The sequence below is a fragment of the Sminthopsis crassicaudata genome, chromosome 4 (assembly GCF_048593235.1).
Source record: "Sminthopsis crassicaudata isolate SCR6 chromosome 4, ASM4859323v1, whole genome shotgun sequence".
NCBI classification, from domain to species: Eukaryota; Metazoa; Chordata; class Mammalia; order Dasyuromorphia; family Dasyuridae; genus Sminthopsis; species Sminthopsis crassicaudata.
In genome coordinates this window covers 458391987-458418720 of record NC_133620.1, presented here as the reverse complement: position 1 = coordinate 458418720, position 26734 = coordinate 458391987, and the positions used below count along the sequence as shown (strand labels likewise).

At 38.4% G+C, this 26734-nt stretch overlaps 1 protein-coding gene and 1 pseudogene across 1 annotated transcript in view; one reads left to right on the top strand and one right to left on the bottom strand.

Moving 5' to 3' along the window:
• LOC141540233 (merlin-like) overlaps nucleotides 1-26734 on the bottom strand; it is a 51226-nt gene that overhangs the window by 18883 nt on the left and 5609 nt on the right. The window contains exons 2-9 of the mRNA XM_074263985.1: nucleotides 25509-25635; nucleotides 24495-24620; nucleotides 23880-24002; nucleotides 13065-13148; nucleotides 11260-11328; nucleotides 9841-9923; nucleotides 6639-6709; nucleotides 110-252 (exon numbers count right to left, since the gene is read on the bottom strand). Coding sequence (XP_074120086.1) covers nucleotides 110-252; nucleotides 6639-6709; nucleotides 9841-9923; nucleotides 11260-11328; nucleotides 13065-13148; nucleotides 23880-24002; nucleotides 24495-24620; nucleotides 25509-25598 — 789 coding nt within the window. The 5' untranslated portion in view covers nucleotides 25599-25635. The remainder of the gene's footprint in view (nucleotides 1-109; nucleotides 253-6638; nucleotides 6710-9840; nucleotides 9924-11259; nucleotides 11329-13064; nucleotides 13149-23879; nucleotides 24003-24494; nucleotides 24621-25508; nucleotides 25636-26734) is intronic.
• Nucleotides 12179-12818, top strand: LOC141538785 (protein FAM3C pseudogene; annotated as a pseudogene).

Genomic DNA, 26734 nt, shown 5'->3' with positions numbered 1-26734 from the left:
TTTAAATAAAAATGATTAACTTCAGTCTTCTCAGCCCAAATAAGATACATTTAAAAGGCTCACCTAGCCATGCTCTCCAAGCATGAAAGGTCCACTCACCCCCACCTACCTCCTTCTCACTGTAGGAAATGTTTCTGATAGCGCTCCATTCAAAAGATTTGTTTGGAGAGAACCGGTTATTGATGCTGTAGACATGAATCCCTTTAGCATCTACACCAAGCAAGAGATCTGTGTGGTTTTTATTTTGCTGAAAAAGAACCAAATGCAAAGCAAAGGGTTTAAAAAGACACTGGTCAAGTAAAGAAATCAAACATTGCAGTAACTTCTAATTACTTCCAATTTACCATTTGTCTACAAATGGATCTGTGTATATTACCTTTCTCATTAGAACATAAGTTCTTTGAAAGCACCTATGATCTCCCACCTATGAGATTGGCAAATGTAACAGAAAAGGACAATGACAAATGCTAGAGGGAACATGGAAAAATAGGGACACTGATGCATTGTTGGTGGATCTGTGGACTGGTCCAATAACTCTGAAGAACAATTTGGAATTTTTAGAGCCAATGGGCTATAAAACTGTGCCTAACCTTTGACCCAGCAATACTTGTGCCCCAAAGAGATCAAAGAAAACTGAAAGTATCTATTTTAACAAAACTATTTATAGCAATTCTTTTTGTGGTAAAAAAAAAAAAATAAAAGAATTAGAAATTGAAGGGATACCCATGAATTGGGGAATGGCTTAGTAAGTCATGGTATGTGTTTGTAATGGAGTTCTCTTACTATAAGAAATGACAGGCAAAACGGTTTCAGAAAAACCTGGGAAGGCTTACGTGAATTGATAAAAAGTGAGAACATTGTACACAGTACAGCAAAATTGTTAAGTATTATCACCTATGAAAGACTTAGCTTCCCTGAACAAGAGAGTGACCCAAGACAGTTCCAAGGGCCCATGATAAAAAAATGCTATTGACCTCAGAGAGATGAAGCATATTGTTTTTCTTTATTTTTTCCCACTGCTAATGAAGAAATATGTTTTGCATGATTTCATGGATATAATCAGGTATGTTATCTCTTGCTTTCTCAAATAGAGGAGGGAGTAAGAGGAAGAGAATTTGAAACTGAAAATAAAACATCTAGACCATGGGCAAGTCACTTAATCCCAATTTCCTTGAGAAAAAAAAAAAAAGAAAAGGACAGAAAATAAACATTTAAAATTTTAAAAAAAGAATGTAAACTCCTAAGCAGAGTTGGGGTTTTTGGTTATTCTTAAGGTTCTCTCTCTCCTCCATCTTTGTCTCTCCCTCTCTCAGTCTCTCTCTGCTTTATTTTATACCTCCAGACTTTAGCACAATGCCCGACACTTAGTAGGTGCCTAATAATTGTTTGTGGACCTGCTGAGATTCACTCAATGCTTGTCTCCCTATCTCCACCCATTAGATGTGAACTGTTTGAGGGGAGGTTCTGTTTTTGTCTTTCTTTGTATCCTCAGAGCTTAACCCAGTGCCTGGCGCACTATTGTTGTTCTTGTTCAGTTGTTTCTCAGTGTGTGTCTGGCTCTTCATGACATTTCCAGAGATACTGGAATGATTTGCCATTTCCTTCTCCAGCTCATTTTACAGATGAAGAAACTGAGGCAGACATGGTGAAGGGACTTGCCCAGGATCACACAGAGTGTTTGAGGACACATTTGAATTCACAAAGATGAGTCTTCCTGACTTCAAGGCCAATGCTCTGCCCACTGAACCACCTAACTTTCTACCAGGCATACATCAGGTACTAAATAAATGCTTGCTGACCCAGGTATTCCTATAGCAGAAGATGAGATTTCTAAAACTCTGAAGGTGCCCCTGATCTTTGGGTTTTTCTATCTGAAGCCTTAAGAACAAGAGAGCTTGCATACTAGCACCCTAAAGCAATACTTGCCTGGACTAAAACTGGGTAGGAAGTGAGCCAGCCTGGTGGTATACTGGAGCTGCCCTGACATGGTCAGACATAACTGTAGGGGCAGATGCCAGGAAAAACGTTAACAAGTTCACAAGCCAGAGAATCAGGAGCCAAAATGTTACTGATCCCTGAGATCAAAAGGCTAAACAACCTTCAAAGCACGGTCTGTTAGACAAGAAGGGATATGTAGTGTAGGTTCGGGTTTTTCTGAAACATTCCTGGGTTAATAACATATCCTTACATTCGAGGTTAATGTTCCCAGCTCTCCCTGGGACACTAGAGCTATGTGGAATAAGCCTGAATGCCAGTGTGAGCAGAAGCCATTCCCTTCCTCTGGAAGGCTCTGCCCAAGGTCACCACACCATCATATCCTAGGAAAAGAAATCCCACACAGAAGAGGAAGGGGGCTGAATAAGCAATCACAGCACCTGGATTCAAACCCAATTCCTCCATTTATCAGTTCTGTGAGGTCTTGGAAAAGTCCTTTGAACTTTCTGAAAATCTACATGTTCTTCCTTAAATGATCATAATTCTATCTGTCCAGCCTCCCTACTTCAGTGTGCTTAGGAGGATTAAATTAATTATGTCTGAAAGAATTCTGAAAAATACAATGTGCTATACAAACCACAAGGTGGTAGTGGTGAAAATAGTGATAGTAGTGGTGATGGTAGTATTAGTAGTAATAAAAACGGTAGGATCAGTGATAGTAGTAGCAGTAGTAGTAATAGTAATAGCAATTGTAGTAGTAGTTATAGTAGTAATAGCAGTAGTAGTAGTATTAGTAGTAATAGCAATTATAGTAGTAATAGTAGTAGCAATTGTAGTAGTAGTTATAGTAGTAATAGCAGTAGTAGTAGTATTAGTAGTAATAGCAATTATAGTAGTAATAGTAGTAGCAATTGTAGTAGTAGTTATAGTAGTAATAGCAGTAGTAGTAGTATTAGTAGTAATAGCAATTATAGTAGTAATAGTAGTAGCAATTGTAGTAGTAGTTATAGTAGTAATAGCAGTAGTAGTAGTAATAGCAGTTATAGTAGTAGTAGTTATAGCAGCAGCAGCAGCAGCAGCAGCAGCAGCAGTAGTAGTAGTAGTAGTAGTAGTAGTAATGGTAGTAGTGGTAGTGGTGGTGGTGGTAACAATAATAATCCTTAGCTTTATTCAAGGCTTTTGAGCCTTGAGTCAGCTCCTATAAAGGATCTTTCAGTTCCCCTCCATTCAACAAGCATTTATTAACCACCTACTGTATATGCCAGCCACAAGGCTAGACTCTTGGAATATTAAGGAAAAAATCTAAAAAGTCCCCAACTTCAAGGAGTTTACATTCTACTAAGAGGAATTATGTGTGCACAACTATAAGAAAATGCAAACTATACACAAAATAATGACAAAATAAATTCGAGGAACATTAACAGCAACTACTCTGTTAGGAGTTTGTCTTCGAGTGGAACTTCTCAAAGAGAAAAAAGTGAGTGAAAGACATGCAGGCAGGAGAAAGAGTAGGTGGCCAAACGGTATGTCCAACACATATCCCAAACCAGATTAAAAGGTAATTAGAAAATATTTAAGAAAAGAAAAACTGAATCAAACATAAATAATATTGCATTTTAAAACTTAAGTCCATCTGCAGCCAGTATTGATCCTCATGTCCAGCTTCATGGCCCCATCTCTATTTGCGTTTAAAGGAAACATGGCGGAAGCAAGTTTGCAGGGAGTGTCTAGTGCTAGAGAGAGAGTCCTTCAGAGTCCATCCAAGAAATATAACCTGAGGGCAGATTGTGCTGGGTTTTCATGACAAAAAGAGAGCACTAAGGAGGCCTTGGAGCTTCTTGAACAGGTTAAGGCCTGTGGTAGAGGATGGATTCTAGAGGGAAGATAATCAATTAACAGGCTGTTGTGATAAATCCACTTCTGAGGGAATACCAGTCTGAAATAGGGTGGTAGTCAAAAAAGAGGAGAAAAGAAGAGATATGGAAGTTGAATCCACAAGATTTGAGAAATGATAGGAACTAGGAATGGGAAATGAATGAAGGATGATTCCTAATTACAAACCTCTAGCCCTGAAAGAATGGTGGAACCTTCAGTAGGAAACTTAGGAAGAGGAATGGATTAAAGGAGAGTCACTGAATCCTGTTTTGGATATGTTGAGTGAAATGTCTGTGGGACCTCCTGTTGGCAAAAAACAGCAGGCAGGCAGTGAGCTGGAACTAGAGATCAGGAGAAGGATGAGACCTGGTTAATCCCATGGGAGCTGATGAGATAAATGAAAGAGAATATGGAGAGAGGAAAGCAGATCCAACAGAGTGCTAGAGCATAGAAAGATCAGTCATCTAGGGAGGAAAACCAAGAGAGAGCAGCGCCATGAACACTCAAGAAAGAGAAGGAGGTAGTCTGAAGCATCAGAGAATCCTACATTCATCCTGTCCCTATCTCCCCTTATCTGGGTGCCTACTAATTAATTCCTGTACAATGTAAGCTCCTTGAAGGCAGGCATTGTGTTAATGTTTGACTTTGGATCCCAGTTCGCAATACAATGGTTGACACATAGTAAGGAAGTAAGGATGCTCATGGAATTGAACTAAATTATAATAATGTGACTTCATGATAGTAACTACTTGCACAATCCAAATCAACCCCAACTGAGACTAGAAAAGATCATCAGCTGGAGTGGAGTGTGTAATAATAACAATAGCTAGCATCTGCAAAGTGTTTTTAATTTTTTACAAATACTGTCCTCTCAACTACCCCAGAAGATAGGTTCCCCCCCCTCCATTTTACAGATGAAGAAACTGAAATAGAGAATAGGTAAGTGATTTGCTCGGAGTCCCACAGCTAAAAACTTTCTGAGACTGAGATCTGACCTTAGGTCTTCCAGATACCATGTGTATCCCTCCATCCAGTCTGCCACATTGCTTCTTCAAAAAGAAAGAAAGAAGCTATATATCAAAAGAGAAAGAACACTCCAAGGCAATCCAATAGACTTTGGACAGAAAATGCCAGCTGTACCCAGAAAAAGGACTATGGAGATTGAATGTAAATCAAAACATGCTACGTTCACTTCTTTTTTCTGGGGTTTTTTTTTCCTCTCCCATGGTTTTTCCCTTTTGTTCTGATTTTTCTCTCCCAATGTGATTCATAAAGCGATGTGTATTAAAACTAATTTTTTTAAAGAGAGAAAAGAGGGGCAGCTAGGTGGTGCAGTGGATAGAGCACCAGCCTTGAATTCAGGAGGACCTGAGTTCAAATCTGGTCTCAGACACTTAACACTTCCCAGCTGTGTGACCCTGGGCAAGTCACTTAACCCCAGCCTCAGAAAAAGGAAGAGAGAGAGAGAGAGAGAGAGAGAGAGAGAGAGAGAGAGAGAGAGAGAGAGAGAGAGAGAGAGAGAGAGAGAGAGAGAGAGAAAGAGAAAAGACACACACACACACACACACACACACACACACACACACACACACACACACAAAATGAACAAGTTGCCTCTGAGCCATATAATCCACAAGATTTGAAAAATGATAGGAACCAGGAATGGGAAATGAATGAAGGATGATTCCTAAGTTACAAACCTATACCCCTGATGAATGATGGAACCTTCAATAGGGAACTTAGAAAGAGGAGTGGATTAAAGGAGAGTCACTGAATTTATAAATTGTAAGTGGTAACAATCAGAGAAATTCTACGGAGCTTGTAAGTGATGGGAGCACCAAGAATGGGGGTGCAGACTAATTTAAGAAGAAAAATGTGGCTCCTGCTTAGTGGGGAGATGGGGATCACTTAATGGATGCTGGGACTACAGCGGCCCTTTGCTAATCTTCCTCCATGTGTACAAAATGAAAATTTGCATGCTGTGGATTCTCTGTGGCCGTTACTCTCCAGCTAACGGTGATGACCAAAAGCTCTCCGGCCTTTGTTAGTTTCCAGACTAAGTGGCTGCTGGGAAAGAAGGCTCATCACCTGGCGGGCAGCTTTCCTATAATAAACCTCTCTGCATTTCATGAGGCAGGACCTCAGATGATAGACATAATTAGCTAATCACTGGACTCCTCCTTCCCAACTCAGCCCAACCTGCTGGAGCTTGCAGACCTATAGCACAGGCTTTGAGAATGCAGGACCACCTTGAAGCTGGGTTAAGGAGAAGGACTTTAAGAGAGAAATCTTTTTTTTTACATTAATTAAAAAATTTTAACTGAAATAAGACTATTTCTTCAAAGGAATTCCACCACTATTCATGAGGCTGGCTCTACCTTTATTCATATAGCTCAGATTATAACAGTGGCTGGTGTCCTATGCCCCTAGACTATTCATAAAGTCCCAGATAAGACCTTTACATGGTTTTCCATGACTACAAGTCTCTTCTTCAGCTACTTTTTTTCCCTAGATTCAGGATTAGAAAGTATAATGTAGGCCAAATCTTTATAGCTTTTATTATTTTAAAAATTGCTTTATTCAGGTTGAGACCTTCTGGAATCCCAAGGCCCTAAACTTGGTTAATCTAACATGTGCTCAGGGTACTGACATTTTCCAGTTTGGAAAGGGGTCTGCACATGAAAAGAGACAGTAATCTGGAAACCACGTCCAAATGTGATTCACTGGTAATCCCCAAAATTATGCTGAAAAAACCAGCTTTTAGGAAATGACTGGAAACTGATGATAATGGCCTGCCCCATTTAAGAGCAAACTTTACTTACTTCAATGGGGGAAGTAATTGACACCATACATCGCCAAATCTTGGGCAATTTTCAGATAGTTCATCTCAGCTTCATCCCTGGAGAACAAACACAAAGTTCAGGAAAAACCTAGATAGAAAACTATTACTTCTATGACCTTATTTTTAAAATATTTATGAAAGTATCACCTTTTTATACTAATATTCAATTTAGTCATATTTTTAATTCAGTTAGTTTCTAATTAATTTGAGTGCTGCTTAAAAAATAAACACAACTTGTTACATCTTTTATCTGTTATAATGAGAGATAAAGGGAATTGCTAAAGAGCAGCAAGGTCTAGTAGAAGAAACTCTAAAGCCTTGGAGGGAGGGAAGCTGGTTCCAAAGCCTGTTTCTGCCACTTTCTACTTCTGTGTGATCCCAGCAGGTCACAGGCCTCTGGATGGGACTCAGTTTTCTCATCTGTAAAACAAAGGAGTTGGACTCTATGACCTCTGAGGCCCTTTCCGTATAAAAGCTATAACACTCTATCAATGTAAGGTTTACAAGCTTCTTCTTTGGGTCATTGGTGCGATGGGAGGAGCATCAGGCTTAGAGTCCAAAACCTGGGGTCACATCCACCTTCACTTCTAGCTGTGGTGACCACTGACGAGTCACTTAACCTTATGGTGCCTCAGTTTCCTCATCTGTAAAAAGAAGGGGATGGACTAAATATCTTCCAATGTCCCTTTTAGCTCTAGATCTATGAGCCTATGAATCTGGAAGGGAGGGAGGGAAAGTAAGAGTAGTTAGCACAGATATTGTTATCCCCATTTCAGTTACCAATTGAGATTTGGGAACATAAATTATATCCTCAAAGTCAGGAAACTAATAAGCCCCAAGCCGAGCATCCCACTCCTGTCTCGCTTCACTCCAGGTCCAGCCTACTTTTCCCAACACCAGCCAGGCAGCCTGCCACATCTCTGCCAGAAGAGAGACTGGAAAAATACTTTTTCTATAATATTCAATGAATAACTCTACAGAGATGGCCCAACAAATTCCTGCTTTGTATAAATGCCCAAGGAGGCTGAATTCCCTAAGTAGCCAAAGGCCCCTCTTCTAAAGTAAGGATTCACAAGGATAGCTTTACACTGAGGCTCTTTGTTGTTCCATTTCAGAAATCACAGAATAGAAATGTCAGTAATATTAATATGATTTGCTATCTGGTGGATTCATGTATATGTGTCTCATTTTCTGAACTAGACCCAAAAGGACAAGGAAAATGCCTTACATCTTTTGTTTTCCCAATTTCTAGCACAGTCCTAGGCACAGAGCAAGCATACAACAAAAACTAGTTGAGCAAGTGGATGAATGGATGGATGGATGGATGGATGGACGGATGGATGGATGGATGGACGGACGGATGGATGGATGGATGGATGGATGGATGGATGGATGGATGGTTAGGTGGTTAGGTGGATGAATGGATGGATGGATGGATGGATGGATGGATGGATGGATGGATGGATGGATGGATGGTTAGGTGGTTAGGTGGATGAATGGATGGATGGATGGATGGATGGATGGATGGATGGATGGATGGATGGATGGAGGGATGGAGGGATGGATGGATGATTAGGTGGTTAGGTGGATGGATGGATGGACAAACAGAAGAATTAGTGAGAATGAATGTTGACAATAATTTCTGATAGATTTGTTTTTCCAATCCCTAATAAGTAGGGAGAATTCCCTACTCAGGAGAAAAAGCCACCTCCTCCAAACCACTCCAACTTTCTCTCCCTGATTATTTTCCAACACCCAAAAAACTGCAGGTTGTGACTGAGTCCTGCCATGCGATTCCTCACAACAGTAAGAAATAGAGCAGACACACCAGCATGGGGGGGCCACTCTCCTGGAGGTGTGTGCACATGGGCTGGCCCTCTCCCAAAGTTCCTCCAGCCACACTTACAAGGTCTATTCAGGAGAGAGTGCCCTGTCAGCTTCACTGGGAAAACTTTTACTTCCCAACCCCCTCACCTACCTTTTCTCTCATAGTAGAGATCTGGAATCCATATCCATTAAATTTACCTATAAATACTTTCTTTTTCAGGCTTACTGAACCAAGAGGTAACATGATTCAGAATCAGGAAAATTCTGCCATTTACATGCTGGATAATAAGCTGGTCAAATTCTTTTACCTTCTGCCCCTCAGTTTTCTCATCCCCAAAATAAGGATAATAACACCTGAACTACCTACTTATGGCTCAAGTGAGCTCATGTAATTTACCTGTAGAACCTAAAATGTTATACAGATTATGATCTGATTAGGACATTATATCCTAATTCCTAAAATCATGAGCAAGGAGTTCTTATCCTTTTTTCTTTGGTCCTGGGGCACAGAAGGCCTCACACCAGAGAGTGGAAGAGGCGAAAGTGGCCCCTGCTGAGTGCAACAGTATACCTGGACAGGGGATGAGTCAGGAGGGCTGTCAGTTATGGGAAGGTGAGCCCTGAGGGCCATGGTAACCATGAGTCACCTCAAATCATTTAGATACTCCATAAGAAGGTACAACTCAAAAAGAATTCTGGCTCTCTCCTTCTCTGCCCAGCCAAGAAGCCCTTGTCTTCTACAAGTGTTCTCAACACAAAATCCCCAGCTGTGATGATCTGGCAGGGACTGAGTGTGTCCCAAGCTTGAGCAGAGAGCCCCAGAATCCTGGATCAAAGTGAAGAGCCCCGGGTTCCTCTGATTCCTCCCAATACTCTAGTTTTTGAAAAGGAGCTTCACCTTCCTCCCTATCAATCCTACAAAGGCCCATAGTTCTGACCTCAAAGATTGTTGAAAGACCAAAAAAGAAGGCACAAACAAACCACTCTGTGCTGTACATTGTCACTTGTTACTAAAAATAAAATGCAATAAATAATAATAATAATAACTAACATTACATATACATATCACTATATTTGTGTAATATATACATATATATACATACATATATATATGTATAAAATGTCAGGAAGGAGGAGTCCTCTGAGGACTTAAATACTCTAATTACTGTATTTTATTGAGGATCCAGGATAAAGATATTTTATAAACCCCAGTCCAGGCAATCAATCCAGGAATAGAGTCTATAGAGCCTGATACATTGTAGGCGCTTTAATTAACGCTAGGTGTCTTGACTTGACTTCAGGAGCTTCAAGTAGTCCAGCCTCAGGCCCATGGTCTTCTAAAATGTGCCATGTTTCCCTACCTGGCAATACCCCTGTGTTCTGCATACCAGGCCGTTATTTTTTCTTCCCACATGTGGACTGTCATCTGATACTGCTTAAGGACCTGCCAAGAAAAAGAAGAGCTGAGATTTCTGGGAGAGAAAAGCTTCCTCCTGTGCTAACTAATGTTTGGAACTATTATTATCTTCATCAGCATCATTCCCAAGGTCTCAAAACAAGGTAATAGAAGCACTAGAATCAAGATCTCTTACCTCCCAGGTCAATATTTTTAATACTAAACCAAGAATGGCAAAGAATTGGAAATTGAGGGGATGTCCATCTACTAGGGAATGACTGAACAAGTTGTGGCAAATGAATGTAATGGAATATTGTTGTTCCATAAGAAATGATGAGCAGGTGGATTTCAGAAAAACCTGGAGAGACTTACATGATTTGATGCTGAGTGATGTGAACAGAACCAGGAGAATATTGTACAGTTACAGTAAAATTATGTGATGATCAATTATGATAGACTTAGCTCTTTTCTTCATTACAGTGATCCAAGACATTTCCAAAGGACTTGGGATGGAAAATGTCCACAAAGAAAGAACTATGAAGTTTGAATACAGATTGGAACATACTATTTTCTCTTCTGGGGGGCTGTTTTTGTTTTTTTTTTTCATGATTTTTCCCTTTTGTTATGATTCTTCTTTCACAACATGACTAATGTGAAAATATGTCTAAAACAATTGAATATATATAACCTATGTCAGATCGTTTGCTGTCTTGGAGAGGGGAGAGAAGGAGGGAGAAAGGAAAATTTGGAACTCAAAGTCTTTCAAAAAAGTGAATGTTAAAAATGATATTTACATGTAATTGGGAAAAAACTATTAAATTAAAAAGTACTCAGCCAAATACAAAATAATATATGCTTAACTTTTTTTGTATCACAAACCCCTTGGGCAGTCTGGTGAAGCCTGTAAGACCCCTTCCCAAGATCATGTTATTAAATGCATAAAAATAAATATATGAGATTACAAAGGCAAATTATTTTACTGAAATGAAATCTTCAAAATGTGTAAAGTTACAAGTTTCCAAGCCCTAAAATCTATGCACTAACTCTTTAGGGTATATGGACTACAGGTTAAGAACACCTATACTAAAGTACAAAATTAAACTGAATAATGAAACACACAGATCAGAAAATCAGTCCTCTTAAAAATCAGAAGAGAGAAAAATCAGCATTGGCTGGAATAGGTGGGAAAAGCTTCCTAGAGCAAGTAGGAATTTCCAGAGACTTTGAAGGATTGGAAGGAAAGCAATGAGATTAGCAAAATTAATCAAAAAGCTGCTTCTAATTAATCCCCTCCTCTCTCATTAAGAATGTCCCCTGGCAGCTCTTCTAAAAGTGGCAAGAATTCAAAAGCATAAGATATACAGTAATTCTTCTAGATACTCACTCTTTGGGGCAACAGTTCATCCTGGGCTAAGAAACCTGGTTTGTGAAAGTTGGGGTCATAGTCACCATACTGAAATAAAAACAAGATTTCTTTTAGCTTGAAGGTCAGTCAATAAACATTTAAGAACCTACTACTGGATGCTCCTGAACATCAGCGAGAAAGCGAGAATGGAACGGGAAAAAGAGGAGGAGAAGGAGAAGAAGAAGGGAAAGAAGGAAGAGGAGGAGGCAAAAGGGAAGGGGCATGGGGAAGAAGAGAAGCAAGTGAAGAAGGAGAAAGAAAAAGAAAGGGAGAAAGAAGAGGAAGAGGAGGATGACAAGAAGGACAAGAAAGAGGAAGAGGAGAAGGAAAAGGAGGAGGAGGAGGAAGAAGAAGAGAAAGATGAGGAGGAGGAAGAAGATGAGGGAAGGAAGAAAAGGAAGAGGAGAAGGATGAGGAAGAAGAGGAGGAGGAAGAGAAGGAGAAGGAAGAGGAGAAGGGAAAGAAGGAAGAGGAGGAGGCAAAAGAGAAGGGGCATGGGGAAGAAGAGAAGCAAGTGAAGAAGGAGAAAGAAAAAAGAAAGGGAGGAAGAAGAGGAAGAGAAGGATGATAAGAAGGACAAGAAAGAGGAAGATGAGGAGGAAAAGGAGGAGGAGGAGGAAGAAGATGAGGGTAGGAAGAAAAGGAAGAGGAGAAGGATGAGAAGGATGAGGAGGAAAAGGAGGAGGGAGGAGGAACAGAAGGAGGAGGAGAAGGAGGAAGATCTCAACAATAAGAAGCTAAAATTGAGTTTGAAGTTGAGGTTGAAGTGTCACACCAAGCAGCCTCAGGCAGGGACCAAACAGTGGCAACCTCTGATCAGGCAAGCAGGCAGGGGTGGGAGTCAGTGGGTACCAAATGCTTACTTAATGAAAAGGTGCCATAGATTGAAAATGTAAACATGGGGATGACAGGTGCTGTAAAATTGGTGGTTGCTGTAGCAGTATTTCTACTGACATTTTCTTATATCTCAAATATTTGAAATAAAGTTCAATTCAAATTTTAAAAAATTTATTTGCAAGGTCAGCACTCCAGGCAGCTTATACAAAACCTCCCAGATATAAATGTGGAATTTCAAAAGCTTGTCCAGAAAAACCACTTTGCCTTCATAAAGGCAAATGGAGCAGCTAATGTCACTGAAACCAAATTTTGTATAGAGGACATTTTAGGGAGAGGTATAAAAAATAATGTTGGAAGAGGAATCAATGCTGCATTGGGAAATGGAAAAACCGGAGCAGCATTGTGCATGGAATATTGTGATATGTGGCACCATTTATTGAATTCCTTAAGTCAATTCAAGATGGAACCATAGTTTTAACCAAACTCACTAATGAAGCAAGACTACTGATTGCTGCTTTGGAAATTACAGCCATCAATAACCTTGATTTTAGAGACACCTGGGTCTTCTGTGGTGAAAAAGGTATCAAAACAAAAAGCCTCTTTGTTTTTTTGATTCAAACAAATATGAGGGATGCTCAAAAGCTGTAAAAATGGAAGGATGTATCCCCCCAAACTATACTGAACAGTATGAAGAATATTAGAGAAAATTATCTTTACACTATTGACGGAATGCCGAGAAGGAGACATTACTTCGTAAATACCTCCATCTTGCAGTAGATAGAGCAGTGGCCCTAAAGTCAGGAGTATCTGAATACAAATACAGCTTCAGACACTTAACAGTTACTAGCTGTGTGATCCTGGGCAAGTCACTTAACTCAATTGCCTCAAAAAAAGAAAAAGAAAAAAAACAAAACTTAAAAATAAAAGCATAAGTTCAGTATAATTACCTTAGCCTGGACAGCATATGAAGCCAACAAAACTGTAACCTCTGGAGAACAATAGATTTCTTCATTCAATATCTGTTTCTTCACCTAAAATGTAAAAACAATTGTGCCTGATTCTAATTGTTCTCGTTAATTTGTGGCTAAAGGTACCAGTAGTCCAGTAAGTTCAAATATGCTCAGTCTATGTCCCTGTTGCAGAAACACAACAAAAATTTCTTTCCTATTCCTTTCATTTTCTGTGTGTGTGTGTGTGTGTGTGTGTGTGTGTGTGTGTGTGCGCGCGCGTTTTGCAAGGTATTTGGAGTTTAAGTGACTTGCCCAGGGTGACACAGACAGTAAGTGCCAAGTATCTGAGGTCATTATTTGAACTCAGGTCCTTCTGACTCCAGGGCCAGTACTTTATCTACTGTACCATCTAGGGGCCCTCCTTCATTTTAATTTTTTTAAGTTTTTGTGCAATTTATATAATTAAAACTGAGATTCTATTAATGAATGAAGCTTAGAAAGGGTATGACCTATTCTTCAGACTGTCTCCCTTTTGATTTTTTTAATCAAGTCAAGAAAATGATCTAAAACAACTCTGTTAAACAGAACTTCTGAAAAGTCTGGGTTGTTCAGATAAAATATCTTCTATATCTAATATCTAATAATAATTTTAACATATTTACATAGATCTCCTAAAGATTATAAAGTAATTGGGGGGCAGCTAGGTGGCACAGTGGATAGAGCACCAGCCTTGAATTCAGGAGGACCCGAGTTCAAATCTGATCTCAGACACTTAACACTTCCTAGCTGTGTGACCCTGGGCAAGTCACTTAACCCCAGCCTCAGGCAAAAAAAAAAAAAAGATTATAAAATAATTTACATTATTTCCTCTGAGGCCCAGAGAAACCTGAAGGGGCTGATTTGTCAAATCTCCATTTGACAGATCAGGACATAGAGATTCCAAGAGAGATCTCACCCCCAATAGGATAAGTACCCTAGATAGCATCAGAAGTAGGGTGTGACTGTTAATTACTACTGATTTCTTCCCAGTTGTCCATGTACATGCCCAGGTCTTTAAAAAACCTTCTCTTGACCCTGTTCTGCTCCTAGTGAGCATCCCATATCTCACCTTCCCTTCCCAACTGCATTTCTAGAATTAGTTGCTTCCACTTAACCATGCTGGTATCCCACCTCATCAATAAACTGAAACGATTTTCTCCAGTTATTAGTGATCTCTCCAGGGTTAAATTGGAAGGCCTTTTCTCAGTCTTCATCCTTCTTGACATCTAGTAGATAAGATCACTGGATTTGGAGTTGGGAAGTCCTGAATTCAAATCTGTCTTAGACACTGGCTGTGTGATTCTAGATCAGTCACTTAGTTTCTGCCTCAGTTTCCTCATCTGTCAAATGATCCTAACAGCCACCTCCTCCCAGCATTATTGTGAGGATCAAATGAGGTGATATCTATAAAGAATGTAACCAACGTGGAAGCCCTAGATGAATTTTCTGGCACATGTGAGTCTGGTGATCGCCTGCTCTCCTGGAGGAATTCTTCCTTCCTGCTCTCTCCTGGTCTGTCCAGTCTGTCCAGCCCCTCCTCAGTTTCCTTTACTGTGGCTCTCTCTCCATTCCACCACACACACAGATGGCCCAAAGCTCAGTGCTGAGCCCTCTTTATGTCCTTTTTCTTGTTCTCATCGGCTTCCATGGCTTCAGCTATAACTTCTATACAGATCCCACCCAGATTGAGACACTCATCCCTAAGTTTTCTCCAGAAGATAAGCCATCATCACCAACCCTATCAGACCCCTCTCACTGATCTTCCATCAGCATCTCAAATTCAACATGCTCAAAACCAAACTCATTCCCTCTGTCCCCCACATTTCCCCTGGCTTCTTAACTGTTCTATTTCTGTCAAGGCCCCCACCATCCCTGCAGTCAGTCACTCAGGTTCTACTTGTCACTCTTTCTGGCCCCTCAAAGCCAACCAGCCATCCAAGTCTTCTCATTTCTACAGCTCCTACATCCCTGGCTTCCATTCCATTCACAGAAACAATCTTAGTTCTCATCCCTTTCCACCTAGATGACTAGAAGAGCCTCCTAATTGATTTGTTTTATATCTCTCTTCTCCTCCTCAATCACCTTCCAAACAGCAGCCATATTTTTATTGCTAAAGCACAATTTGACTGTGTCACTTGCCTGCTCAAGAAGCTTCAAGGGCTCCCTTTTGCCAATAGAACCAGATAAAACCTTTCTGATTCATTAAAGCCCTTCACAATATGACTCCAACTTACATTCCCTAGTGGTACCTCACTTCTTTTCACATACTCTACATTCCTGACCTGTTCCTCATAGCCCACACTCCACCCCCATCTCTGTGCCTTTGAATGTATTTCCTGACCACTGTGACTGAAACGCCTTCACTCTCAGAATTGCCAGCTTCCTCCTACACCTCTCAGGTGTTAGTTTCCACCCACTCCCATATACCTAAATGTCTAGCATTTAAATATAGTTTGTATTCACTAATTAGCATGTATCCCCTTATATATCATATATATAATATATATATTCATATATATGTATATAATATATATATCATATATATGTATGTACGTATTTACTAATTAGCATGTATGCCCTTATACATCATATATGTGTGTGTTTGTATACACATACACACACATATACATATATATACATACACTGATTAGTATATGTTCCCTTCCTACGACAATAGAAGTGGTTTGAGAGTGGACTGTCATTTTTCAATTTTGTATTTCTTTATATATCTAGCCTACTGCCTGGAACTCAGTAGGCCTTTAATAAACATTTGTTGAAGGACTTCATGAATGAATGAATGCTCCCAGTTGCTAGTACTCTTTCCTTCCTTTGAGCTTCCTGGACTGACAGTTATAAGCCTCCACTCCATTAGCACAGCAGCTCTTTTAGAGACTCTTTCTCTGAAACCCAATTTAACACAATGCTTCTCAAGTAGAAGATCCTCAATTTGTCTAACTGAATTAGTAGGAATAGAATTAGAAATTCTTTGTGACCCAAACTCTAATTATATCCCTTTAAAATCACTTGTGAATTCTATTAAATACACCCTTCCCTAGAGAGCTTTTTGTATTTAGAAGTCCCCAACAGAAATGTTTTAATTGCTTTGAGAAGGTGGGAAAAGAAAACCTGGGAGAGCACTGAAGACCTGGGAGTTTCTGAGAACTGGGTCTTCCTTTCTCTCCCTCCAGTCTCCCTCTCTATCCACAAGACTACTGTAAAACCACAGCAGGATTTAGCAACAAAGAATATTTGTAGTTTCTTGTTGTGAAAGATTCCAGAATGCCAGGCAAACATAGCCTATTGGGAAGGGGGGAAAGAGAGGAAAAGGGAAAGAATTATTTAAATTATTAATATACTGATGTCCTATTCACTTATTCTTTGTAACTACTTTCCCATATATAGATGGGCACTCAGGCTCAGAAAGAGCTAAGTCAAGGAGGGAAACTAAAGACAACAAAAACATTTAGGAATTGTTTAGCTACATATACAATGGAAAATAATGTGGAGTGTGGTAGATGAAGAAATCAATCAACAGACATTTATAAGTGGCATTTATAAAAGTTTTCTGTTTATATGTGCCAGACACTGGGCCAAGTGCTGCAGACAAGGACCAATGTAATAGTCCCTGTCCTTGGCTAAACAGAACCTTGAGGACTAAGTCACTATGACTAGCAAAATTTTCTAGAAAGCTGAGAATTCATTACTGTAAACACCAAAATTTTTTTTTAAATTTTTATTTACCTAATCATGATGATAAGAGACTGAAGGAAAGAAAAGCTGCCCAGCTTGTATTTTGCTTGGGTTTTTTATCCTAACTAAAAGTTATCTTTGGGCTGAAAAGAACAAAAATGGCTAATAGGAAGTTGAAACCCAAGATAAATAATGAGCAAGTAAGAAAATATCCATCGTGCTTCCAGAATTCAAGTCACTGAGCTTGGATGAATTTCATTGACCCATATGGAAAGATCTGGTGGACATGTCTGCTGAAACATGACTTATCTCTGAAAGATTGTAGAGAATAAGAGAAGTTTCATAGATCTAAAAAAGGAGAAATGTCCTGTTTTTCAAAAGACAGATAAAAATGGATTCTGAAAGCTAAGGTCAGTGAGTTTGCTTTGGATTCCTGAAATGGTCTCTGAAAACTAAGGTCAATGAGATTGCCTTGGATTCCTGGAAAAATTCAAAATTGCGAAAAAATAGTATTCACTGGCATATTTTCATCAAGAAGAAGTTATGACAAATTAAGGTAATTTCCTTTTTTGACAAGGTTATTAGAATGATAGATTGAGGTAAAATGATAAACAATTTTTCTAGATTATAGAGAAATATTTATCCAAGTTTCATGTTAGCCATTGGAAAACACAGGGTCATTTGGAATAGATGATGGTATAATTAGCAGGATTCAGAACAAACTGAATCTCCAGATTCAAAGAGAAGGTGTTTGTGTCTGAGAAGAAAGTAGTTTGTCCAGTAGAAAGCCCCTAGGCTGATTTTTATCTGATTTTTACTGATTTTTATCAGTGTTTTTTTGGGGAAAAGGACAGATGACCTGCTTAACAGATTTGTGGCTGAAACAAGGCTAGAAGGAACAGATAATACACTGATCGATTAGTTGGCTTCTATGAACTAAGGTAAATTGGATGTGGTCAAACAAAAGAAGGAGAATAAAATGGAAAATTAAAAATTGACATCTTGGATATCATTGAACTCAATTGGGATGGACGGAGTTAATTTAGATGATTATTATGTATATTATTAAGGCCAAGAATTCCTTAGAAGAAATGAAGAAGCCCTCCTAATCAATAAAAGCATTAGAAAAACAGTATAGGGCATGATCTCAAAAATGACAAAATTATGTCTGTTCAAATCCAAGGCAAACTGTTCAGCATCAGAATAATACAAGTCTATACTCCAACAATAGATGCTGAAGATGTCAAAATTTATCAGTTTTATAAAAATCTATAAAATCTTCTAGAAAAATACTAAAAAAAAAAAAAAGATATCACATTTACCATAGCGAATTGAAAGGCTAAAATAGGAAATGAAAAAATAATTGGAATAAAAAGTAAGTGGAGAACAAAATGAAGCAAGGCAAAGTCTAATGAGAGGTTTGTCAAGATAACTCATGGGTCACAGCAAACACTCTTTCACCAACCCAAAAAGCAACTTTATACATGGACATCACCAGATGGTCAATGTAAAAATCAAATTGATTACGGACTTTGCAACCAAAGGTTGAAGAGTCTACACAGTCAATTAAAACAAGATCTGGAGCTTCCTATGGGCCAGATCATGAGCTTCTTATTGAAAAATTCAGATTTAGCTTAGGGAATACCATCAGACCATCTAAATATGGCTTAAATAACATCCCTTATGAATGAATATGAAGTGAAAATGATAAGTAGATTTAAGGGATTTTAGTAGACAGAGTGCCTGAAGAACTATGATTAGAAGAGTTCACAATATTGATCAGGAGGCAACAACAAAAAACATTCTAAAGAAAAAGAAGAAGCAGCAGTTAGAATCAAGCATGTAATAACTAATTGGTTTAAAACTGGAAAAGGAAGTTGACAAGGCTGTATATAGCCACCTTATTTAACTTTGATGCAGAGTACACCCTGCAAAATTCCAGGTTGGATGAATCAAAAGTCAGAACTGAGGTTGCCAAGATAGACATCAACAATTTCAGATATGCAGATAATACCACTCTGATGGCAAAAAGTGAAGAAGAATTAAGAAGTCTCTTGAAGGTGAAAGCAGAGAATATAAAAGCTAGTTTTAAGCTTAACGTAAAAAAACCTAAGATCTTGGCAACTGGTCCCATAACTTTCTGGCAAACAGAGCAAGAAGTAATGGAAGCGGCATCATATTTTATATTCTTGGGCTCAAAGATTGCTGCAGACGGCAACTGCAGTCATAAAATTAAAAAAACGCTTACTTCTTGGAAGGAGATCTATGGCAAATATGGACAGCACCCTAAAAAACAAAGACATCACCCTGCCAACAAAGATCCATAGAGTCAAAATTATGGTGTTTCCATAGCTTTTCCAGTAGCAGTGTTTGGCTGTGAGGGTTGGACCACAATGAAAGCCAAGTGCTGCAAAATCAGTGCTTTCAAATTGTGGTGCAAGAGAAGACTCCCTTGGATGGCAAGGAGGTCCGATCAGTCAATGCTTAAAGAAATGAATCCAAACCATTCGCTGCAAAGTCAAATACTGAAGCTGATGCTGAAACACTTTTGTCACATAATGAGAAGACAGAACTCACTGAAAAAGCCTCTGATGTTGGATGTTAAAAGAAGTTAAAAGAAAAGGGGATGACAGAGGATGAGAAGACTAAATAATGTCATAGAAACAGCAAACATGAACTTGAACAGACTTGGAGAGATAGTAGAGGATAAAAGGACCCGATGTGCTATATAGTCCATGGGATCACAAAGAACTGGACTCTTTGTGACTGAACAAATTCAACAACAAACGTTTCATTTGTCTCAGTCTCTACAATAGTTGTCAAATGATTATAACAATGGCCCCTGCTTCCCAGGGTTGTGGTGAGGATAAAAAAAAATGATGTGTACAGTGTTTTACAGATCTTAAATCTCTATAGAAATGCTCACAATCAGCTTTAATGAATGAGTTTTATGATGTCTGTTCTGGTTGTTTAGAAGTCTTTTCAATTTATTTCCTTTTGGGGGCTAGTATTCTGGATAACTGAGGCTTCTGGAGATGGTCCAGAAAGATAAGTTGTTTCTGGGTCACAACTTAGATAACTGGATTTTATTTAGGACTTTTATGGACAGAGGGAATTTAACCCATCCATTCCACATAATATGAGGCCCATTTCTCCTACGAAAATACTCCAGAGAATCTTACAGCAACAAAGGATTGGAGATTCCACCCCTATAGCCCCTGAGCCTAAATGAATTGATACCTGCCCTGCCTACCCCACCCCTAATTCTAGAAGGATTTGAAGGTTAAGTATTGACTGAAAAGGAAATATGACTTTGAAGTCTAAAGGATGGAAAGCAAACAATTTTTTCAGGCTTACCACTGTCAACTCAGGGAGGATGTAAACATCCCTTATGTTTTCTCAATTATCTCCCAGGATCTTATTTCAGGGGCAAAAGCAGATGTGTTCTCTTAATGCAAAGAGGAATTAAAAGGAAAGCCAATCTAATTCAGACATGGAAATAAGCAGGATGAGTCAGGGCACCACATTCATGAGAAGAGCATTCATCAGTTGCCTCTTTCCAACTCTTAATTGCCTGTGTCTCATCTTTTTAGACTATTACATGAGTTTCTGGGAATCTTACTAGCCCTTACCACAATCCATACCAATATGTCTACCCAAATCTCTCCTTCAGATGTACAAAATGAGATTTAGGAAAGACTAAATTCCAAGCTTAATGAGGTTCTATGTGGGAAAAGTGAGAAACTTCAAGTCACACTTAGTTCTCCTTCCCAAAATGCAGCAGGATACTCAGAAGCCAGCCAGGGAAGACTCATGTTTCTTTGCATTCTATTCTCAGATGAGTCGAGTTTATGGATTTGATTTGAAATGCAGGTAAAGGCATTGCTGAACTATTAAAATAGAAAAATGGAAAATATTTTGCTTTCCAAAGTGAAAGAAGTTTTTTAAATCCTCGAAATGATACAAACATTATATTTTACCACAGAAAAATGACCGAGAGCTACTGCTGAGTATGTTACTTTTGACATAAATGCTGTGATTGATGGCTATATTCTTTTTACACCTTTCTATACTGCAGACAAAGCAAAAAAGGCTAGGCTTTGTTACAAGTATTTGGCTCTTTTGGGACCCCCTTATTACAAGCTGGATAAATGTTGCCAGAATTTTTGAGTTGCAAAGTGAAAATTAACTAACATCCAGTTGTCTGAACATGTTCTGCAATTAAGAATCAGGTGTGACCTTAAATGCTTTATCGTCAGGACACTATGCAAGTTCAAATATGTTTTGGTCTCATGCTTTCCTACTTTGGAATGAGGAGAATTTCAGTAATTACATCTCTAAACATTAAGGCTAGTTGAGGCAGGTTCAGAAGGAAAGAAAAGCTAAAAAGTTGGTTTTTGTTGTGCAACTTTGAGAAAAATTATGATGCTCCTATTATTTCAAGGTACTTTTAGAAAACCACTGTCAAGTAACATTTTCAAGGCCCAAGTGAAAATCAGGAATTTTAACCCTATAAGTTTCCTATCCAATGATATATGGGGGGGATAGTCGATTCAAACATTTATTAAGCATCTATTATAGGCAAAGCATATCAGGCACTAAGGATACAACAATGTGGAACTTTGTACACCCAGATAAGTCTTCAAATTATTCACTTTGATGCTAACTAAGAGACTGCGCAGTATAAAGAACCCTGAATGTAGATTCACATTCCTAAGTTTCCTTAGGGAAGCTAGGTAGCACTGTGGATAGAACGAGAGGACTGGAGTCAGAAAGAGCTGAGTTCAAATCCAGCCTCAGATACTTACTAGCTATGTGATCCTGGGCAAATCACTTAACCCTGTTTGCCTCAGTTTTCTCATCTATAAAAATGACGTACAGTGGCCAACCACTCCAGTATCTTTGCCAAGAAAACTAAGTGGAGTCATGAAGAACTGAATATGACTGAACAATAACAACTGAAACTTTTTAGCTATATGACCATACCTACAAACCCTCTGAGCCTTCACTTCTAAAATGGGGATGCTTATGCCTGTGACATGTGTATAAAGCACTTCCAAAAACCTTCAATGCTATGTTAATATCAGCAAAGGATGTTTTATCACATAATGGAAGAGAACTGAATTTTGGAGTCTGCTCACTACTGGTCTGCAGATAAATTCAAAAATCTTTTATGTTGCAATTCCACTGTAATTATTCTTCAAATCCAGTAGTAAACAATATAAAGGTTTGTTTAGACCCACTTTGAGCTTCCAAACCTAGCCCTCCCAAAACCCCAAAATACCATTATTTTGGGGAAATTAAATACTCTTGAGCTTATTGGTAGCTATTATGATCTGAGTATGAAGGAAGGAAACAAGCATTTATTAAGAGCCTATTATGTGCTAGGTATCATGCTAAGCACTTTTGATAAATATTTTTTTACTTAATCTTCACACCAACTCTGGAGCTAAGAGCTATTATTACTCCCATTTTACAGAGGAGGAAACTGAGTAAACAGAACTTATGTAACTAGTCCAACTGACAGCATTCTGAGGATGATGACCTAAGGCTCAGGCCCACAGTCGCCCGGCTAAGTAGCTGTGGTAGAACTTAAACCCAAGTTTCTCGCTACTCTCTTTCTCCAAAAGCATCCACCTTCAGAAATCTCTCAAACCTTGATGCCCTCCTGGTATGAGGTTTGAGAGCACTGGCCCAACTCTCTGCCCACATGCCTCGTCTGCAGGGAGCTCCTATGACATTCTGCTGCTGATTATTTTCCTCAGAGCTTTACTTAGAAAAGGCCACTTGACAAGACTTCTTTCTCTGAGGTTAGAAGAGATTCTAGAGTCCTAAAAATACTCTCTTGCCCAATGGAAACTCTAAAAAGTTTCTATAGATTTTTCTCCTGTCTCCTGTCCTCCTTGATTCTGCACCATGGCCCCCTTCTCTTGTTTAGAGACATATCAATGCAGGCATTTTTTCCACAAAAACTTCACCCTTAATCTTTCTCTTAGGGCCACAGTTAACTTATCTGTAGAAGAAAGACTTTAGACTAGAGCTTCTTAAACATTTTCCATTCACACCTCCTTTTCAGAAATTTTTACGCAACCCCGGGTATATACTATATAAAATAGGTGTACTAATCAAATATTACTGATAATAAATCATAATTTCATGATATCCACAATTTAAGAAGTTTTGCTTTAGACAAAGAGTGTTTAACTTCTTTTGTGCCCTGGATCACTTTGGTAATACTTGGGAAAGCATAGGTGCCCTTTCTCAGAATGATGTTTTAAATTAACATACACAGGATCACAAAATAAACAGATTCTATTGAAATAGATGTAATTTCTTTCCCCATCCAAGTTCATGGATCTCCTGAAGTAGCCTTTATGGTTCTCTGCACCCCAAGTTAAATTTCTCTGTGCTAAGTGATCTTTGGGTACCTTCCAGCTATCATCTCCTAAAATCCATGAAGATAATCAAAGGAGTGAGTTAACGTCAAAGTGAAGGCAAAGTGAGCATCCATTTGTATTAATATGAAAAAGAGACATATAACAAATGCTACTATGAATGCACAACTAAGATTTGCCAGCAAATTCACTGAATTAATAAATTTATCACTCCTGGGTAGCTACCAATCCCACTCTTCCTTGAAATACAATGTCAATTTTTCAAAAGACAAATGGTAGTGATCATAGGACAGCTTCTGGTTCCCACGCCCAGTGGGGTCCAATGCCTATGGCTCATATGTATTGTGGGATTGAGTATCTATCCAAGCCATATTTTCCTTGGAAAAGAGTTCAATAGCACGCTTTTGTTTGAAATGGGACAGAAAAGGGAACCCTAAACCCTAACTGGGTAGGTTTTTTGGTTTTGTTTTTTTTCCATTCATGTGTTTAGAAAGCAAGAGAAATTCAGGCAGAATAGTTCTAGTAAATAAGCAATGTGAGTGGCTTCAGATAACACCTCTCCTTCCAAAACAGACAGAAGGGCAGGCACAAGAAACCTAGCTGATCTTATTATAGGCATTTCAGAAGGGAAAGGAAGCAGAAAATTCAGGATTTCAAGAAAGAGTGATCTTTTCATCAGCCTCCTGACCTGCAGAAAAAAAAGGTGTTGAGTGATTTCTTGAAGAAGTTCTTCTTCCACCTTCTCTGGGTAAAACTTGGCCAAAAAACAGAATTTTATTGGATCTTCCTTGGGGATTTCTTGTTCCAAAACCTGTTTCCAAGCATGCAAACATAAAAAGAAAAAAACGATATGTATTAGCAACTGCAGAGAAAGTCAGAATGCTAACAATGCCCATTTCAAAGGCAACCACAAATGTAAAGAAAAAGTATATAATAAATCGGGGCAAAAAACTAATGCAGAGAAGGAATTTTATCTATATTTTCCTCTTATAGGTAAAGTTTCACTCTCCATCAGAAACAAACAAAAAAAAATATTTTATAATTATTTGGCAACTGTCCTTAGATCTTTACTTCAACTAATTTAAAGATTTTCTTCCTAATGTTGATCATTTTTAAAAATACATAGGGTTTACTATCATTTCCATTCTTGTATATTACCACATGTATTTGCCATAAGCAACAACACTTTTTTGTCCCAGAGTTACTGCCACGTCCAAATTGAATACTATGCATAAATCATTTATAAGATGTTTTATAAAAGACTCACTAGACTAAGGAGCTGGTAGTTTGGGGTTTTCCTCACCTTTTTCTCCAATTTCAACCAGGCACGGACTCCTTTAATAGTATATTGCAGGCCAAAGAACCAGGTTTCCCGGAGCCCGAGAGTTCGGCACACAAGATCAAACAAATCTTTCCCCTTCCATTTCATCTGAAACAAGAATGAGATTCTGACTCAGTCTTCATGAAGTCTAGGGACTGCTTTCATGCAGTCGGCCTGCCTGCTCCCACCCCATTCCAGTTTATAGTTCACATAAAGGCCAAAGCCTCAGACCAAGAAACTCTCCAATACTGTTGGCATTTCACAGAACCCTTCCACCTTCAGCACTGCCCACTGTTCTGAGGCTAGAACCAAGAAATCCTATACATGGGGACATGGCTTCCTGTATTCAGGTTCTCAGAAACAAGGAGAGACTTCCCCAGTTGGAAGAGGTGTTCCTTGGAGTATCCTATTTTTACTATTCTCTGTCTGATCAGAGACCAGCACCACTATATATCACTGACCTAAGAAATTTTTTGTACATTAGTGTTACCAAATCATCAGCTCAATCTTGAAAGAAGAATAAGCCTTTAACAATGCCTGTATCATTATCAAAGATTCATCCCTTTATTCTCTACTGTATTTGGGGAAGAACAATATGGATGACTAAATTAATAAAATAACCCATGTATGAGCTGGTCATCAAAAGGACTCTACTCAAGGGTTCAATATAAGCTTCTCTTACATCTGCTTCTGGTTTGTGGCTGTGTGTCAAGATAGTACCTAACATTGTGACACACTCACCCAGGATTCCAGCAATGAAAGATTTCAAATTTGGATAACAGCTAATTCACCTAGTACTCAGAAGATCAAAAAAATCAATTAAGCCAATCAATGAAAATCTATGAAAATTACATTATTTTTACTTTTCTCATCTTCCTTTCTGTTCCTGGTGCTTATCAAACACTTTCCAGAGAAACTACACTGACCAAAGCAAGACTTCTATTTCTCTTAATGATATAAAATAATATATCAATAAAACATCACCATGTCTCTTACCTCACAACTGAATTCCATCTCAGCATCCATTGTGATCACTTTGACTTTGAAAGTTTTTGGCTGCTTTTTCTTCAACCCCCTAATAGACATATTTTTAAAATAATGATCTTCCAGTTGATGGATTGATCTAATATTGAACAAGAATCAAAAAAGAGTCATCTCTCCAGATTAAGAATTCAATTTTAAAGTTATATGTCATAAAATGAAAATGAGACAAATAGAAAATGACTCTTCTCCAAAACAATCTTTCAGAATGGAGTTCTGTCTTTTTATTTTATTTTGTTTTTGCTGAGGCAATTGGGGTTAAGTGACTTGCCCAGGGTTACACAGCTAGGAAGTGTTAAGTGTTAAGTGTCTGAGGCCACATTTGAACTCAGGTCTTCCTGACTTCAGGTGCTCTATCCACTATGCCACCTAGATGCCCTATGTCTTTTTATTTTAGACATAAAAATTGCATTTTCATTTATAAGCCAAACCAAAGACATAATCCTATTACCAAAAAGGTTGCTATTAACAAATATAAAGTTTTACTTATGATTATATGTTACTTACTTTGGTTCAAAATACATTTTCCAGTTCTTAATTTGTTTCTGCAAATGATTCTATCTTTCTATTCTATCTTTCTAAAATATCCTCTAGGCATATCATCCAGTGGACTCATATTATGTGATTTTATTTGTCTCTACTTTTTACCACATCACAGTGAACTTCTGCTGGTTGGATTCTACTCCTAAGGTTTCACACTCACCTTTTTTTTAACCACATTTCTCTACCCAGTCCCTAAATAACAATGGTCTCGAATGTTGAAGATTGGGTTTTTTCATATTTTGATAAAAAGAAAAGAAAAGAGGAAGAAGAAGAAGAAGAAGAAGAAGAAGAAGAAGAAGAAGAAGAAGAAGAAGAAGAAGAAGAAGAAGAAGAAGAAGAAGAAGAAGAAGAAGAAGAAGAAGAAGAAGAAGAAGAAGAAGAAGAAAAGTGCAAATCTGCAGTTTTCGTAATTAGTCTCCTTTATTAGATTCCTAATTTCTCTAAAATTATTGGCACAATTTTTCATTTGGCCTTACCAGAGCTCCTTAAAGATCTTCAGGTGAATATTTTTAAAATTGGAAGGAATGTCCTGAAAGATGTACTTGATGTAGCTGTAATTCTTTGTGATAAAAAATCAGTTTAACTGTCAAGTGGCTGACAGCAATTAGTTTCAGCTATTAAGTGAAAATGAGCTTTCA